This window comes from Dipodomys ordii, unplaced genomic scaffold (assembly GCF_000151885.1).
Source record: "Dipodomys ordii isolate 6190 unplaced genomic scaffold, Dord_2.0 Scaffold333, whole genome shotgun sequence".
Taxonomy (NCBI): Eukaryota; Metazoa; Chordata; class Mammalia; order Rodentia; family Heteromyidae; genus Dipodomys; species Dipodomys ordii.
The window spans coordinates 742,053-745,346 of NW_012267549.1; the positions used below are offsets into that span (position 1 = coordinate 742,053).

A 3,294-nucleotide genomic window follows, 5' to 3' on the forward strand; every position below is an offset into this window, starting at 1 on the left:
AGAAAGAAAGAAAGAAAGAAAGAAAGAAAGAAAGAAAGAAAGAAAGAAAGAAAGAAAGAAAGAAAGAAAGAAAGAAAGAAAGAAAGAAAGAAAGAGAAAGAAAGAAAGAAAGAGAAAGGAAAGAAGGAAGGAAGGAAGGAAGGAAGGAAGGAAGGAAGGAAGGAAGGAAGAAAATCTTGTCTTAAATCTTTGTTTAAAATTTTTAGAAAATGTACATACAACTGATTTTCATTTTTGCATGCTTTAAGATCTGAGTATGTGTTTTATATGTGTGTGAACATGTTCAAGATAAAAGTTGTCAGCATGCTGTAACCACTGGGTAAGTTTAAGTTTAAAATTCAAAAGGTTATGAGGGTTGGACATTACCAAACATTTTAAAAGAATTTTCACATTGATTTTAAAAAGCTTTTTAAGGATTCTTTAACTTCAAAATTAGAAAATCTGGTATTTTAGAGTGCATAAGGCTGTTTACACTGTAATCAAGTTATCTGGCTTAACAAAAAGGCATTGTCTGTTTGGGATTAATTCCCTTGGCTAAAATTTGGGGATAAATATTAGAAATTTAAATGTAAAGGTTTGTTTAACACTCAAAAACTTTACTTCTTCTGTCTAAAACTGTGAATTCCATTCAAGAACCAAGAGAAAAGAAAGGGAAAAACTTAGAAGCCAAAAGAAGACCTATCTTTAGAGGTGAGGGGTGAACAGGCAGAAGTGCAGCTCAGCCGGTCATGCATAGTGAGATAGGCCCTGGGGGGAGTCCACACATGGTGGAAGATGGCCAGCTGGCAAAAAAGCAGTTCATCTAACCCTAAAGAGTTGGATTGGGTGTGTGCCCATTCCGTAAGAGGGGCTGAGTGGCCCATCTTTGTCCTGTCCCTTTTCCTTACAGATAGACACTGGAAATATGATGGTAAAAATGAGTGATGTGATAACTGGATTGGTATTGCAAAAACTCCCCCTTGAATGTATTAAAATAAAAAAGGCCTTAAAAAGAGAGTTAAAAAGTTCATCTATATAATGTGGTTTGCTCTCAATGATATTCTGCAATTGGATATGTTTTTTAAAGGGCATAAAGGTATTAAGTCTACCTTCTTGGTACAGTAGTGGTGATTGTAATTCCTGCATTAAGGAAAAAATTGTCATTTGAGTTCAAAAGTTTTTAATGTGTATCTGTTTAAAACAAGAAGCCAAGAGGCAATTAGTGACAATTAGCCTCAAGATTTCAAGGGATATTTTAATGCAACTAAAAACTAAAGTATAAAATATTAAAACAGAGAGTAATAAGAAGCTTTAAAAAATTAGGAATGGATTTCTGGATATAAAGTTTAAAAGTAAAATTGTTCTTAACATTTGCCTCAAAGTGCAAAAAGGAAAAATTGGCTCACACCTGTAATTCTAGCTACTCATGTAATTCTAGCTGAGTTCTGAGGATCAAGGTTCAAAGCCAGCCCAAGCAGGAACATCCATGAGACTCTTATCTCCTATTACCACCAGAAAACCAGAAGTGGTGCTGTCGTTCAAGTGGTAGAGTGCTCACCTTGATCTGAAGAGTTCAGGGACAGCGCCCAGGCCCAGAGTTTAAGACCCACGACCGATCAAAAAAAAAAGTTTGCTCATTATATGGGGTTATTAATACAAAAAAGAATAGAAAATTGAACTAAGAATTATAGTTTGCACTTCACAGAAAACACACATGTTAAAATGTATGTAAATATATTTCTTTGTTCCAAAATAAAGAAATATAATTTAGATTATCATCCAGGAATAATTGGTCATTTAAGAGATGAGTAAATCAACAACTTTGTCAGCACAAAATATTGAGTGTCCTTCTGGACATTGTTTGAAAAATAGCACACAAGTATATGAAGAGCAAAGACTGATTGATGTTCACAACTGCAAATACCAAAAAAATCTAACGGTCCAACATATGGAACTATCTAAAGAAATTAGGATACTTATCTATAATTAGTTACCATACAATACTTAAAGATACAGCTCTATATACTGATGATATGTTTGGAAATTGTTATCTCATTAAAATTTCTCTAAAAGGTAGACTCCTATGTAAAGTACATGGTGACAATTTTTCAGAATTTTAACAAGCTTCATCATGAAAAGGTGCCTGAGATAGAACAAAGAAAAGTGGGGAAAGGAGAAGAGAATAAACAAAAGTGGGGAGGGAAAATTTCTATTTGACTATTTTATGTGACCATTTGACTATTGACTATTTGACTATTCTATATTTGACTATTCAAATGACTATTTGATTTTTTACTATGGACATGTATTACAGTAGAAATACAGTATTTAAAAATAAAAGCTATGTAATCAATAAAAAAGGAAAGTTAAATGCAAAGAAAACCCCTGGTTGTAATACAGAAAAAGAAATCAGATACAGAATTTTAAGACCAAAATATTTACCCTAAACTCTTGGATGAAATCAAAATCTGCTACTTTTTTCTTGAGCATTTTCAAACAATCCGAGATGGATGCCTGCTCATTCAAATTGAATATTAATGGTCGAATCTGACTCAATTGATCTAGTTCCACTTCAGAAACAATTTTTTTCTCACCTAAGAAAAAGAGAAATTCACATATATTACTTAATTGTATGTATAAGGAGGGAGATTTCACATTTCTTTTTTATCATCATTTACAGCAGAGTTATGGACAGGTCAATAGAAGTTTATTTTTCTAAAGTCTATTATTTTGAGAGAAAATACCTGTGATTTGGAAAGTCTGGTTATGTGCATTGAAATTACACAAAATCCATACTTCCTGGAAAAAATCACTCAGTGCTATAAATATAACAGATTGAGAGTTGTTTTCTTTTATAATGTGGATTGGATACATAGATTGACAATAATGCCAAGGCATGAAAGTACAAGAGAAAAGGCAAAACTTTGGGCTTTCTATAAGAATTGTATTTGGAGCAAGAATAAGAACCACATGGTTATCTCAATAGATGCAGAAAAAGCATTTGATAAGATCCAACACTGCTTTATGATGTAAGTTCTGGAAAAATTAGTATTCCATGGAACATTCCTCAATACAATAAAGGCTGTATATGACAAACCAATAGCCAGCAAGGAAATAGAAGAGGCAATCCAAAAATTCATATGGAACAAACAAAAACGATCCGTAACAGAAAGAACAATGCTGGAGGAATATCAATACCAAATTTCAAACTCTACTATAAAGACATAGTAATCAAAACAGCTTGGTACTGGCACAAGAACAGACCTCAGGACCAATGGAATAGAATTGAAAACCCAGAAATGAACCTACAGACCT

The 3,294-nt window shown here is 32.9% G+C and overlaps 1 protein-coding gene across 1 annotated transcript in view; it reads right to left on the bottom strand.

The window, feature by feature from the left end:
- The window catches only part of Ptpn20 (protein tyrosine phosphatase, non-receptor type 20), a gene marked incomplete at its 5' end in the record, with an annotated part of 38,703 nt that overhangs the window by 33,777 nt on the left and 1,632 nt on the right, over nucleotides 1–3,294 (bottom strand). The window contains one exon of the mRNA XM_013036665.1: nucleotides 2,422–2,573. Within this exon, the coding sequence (XP_012892119.1) occupies nucleotides 2,422–2,573 (152 nt within the window). The remainder of the gene's footprint in view (nucleotides 1–2,421; nucleotides 2,574–3,294) is intronic.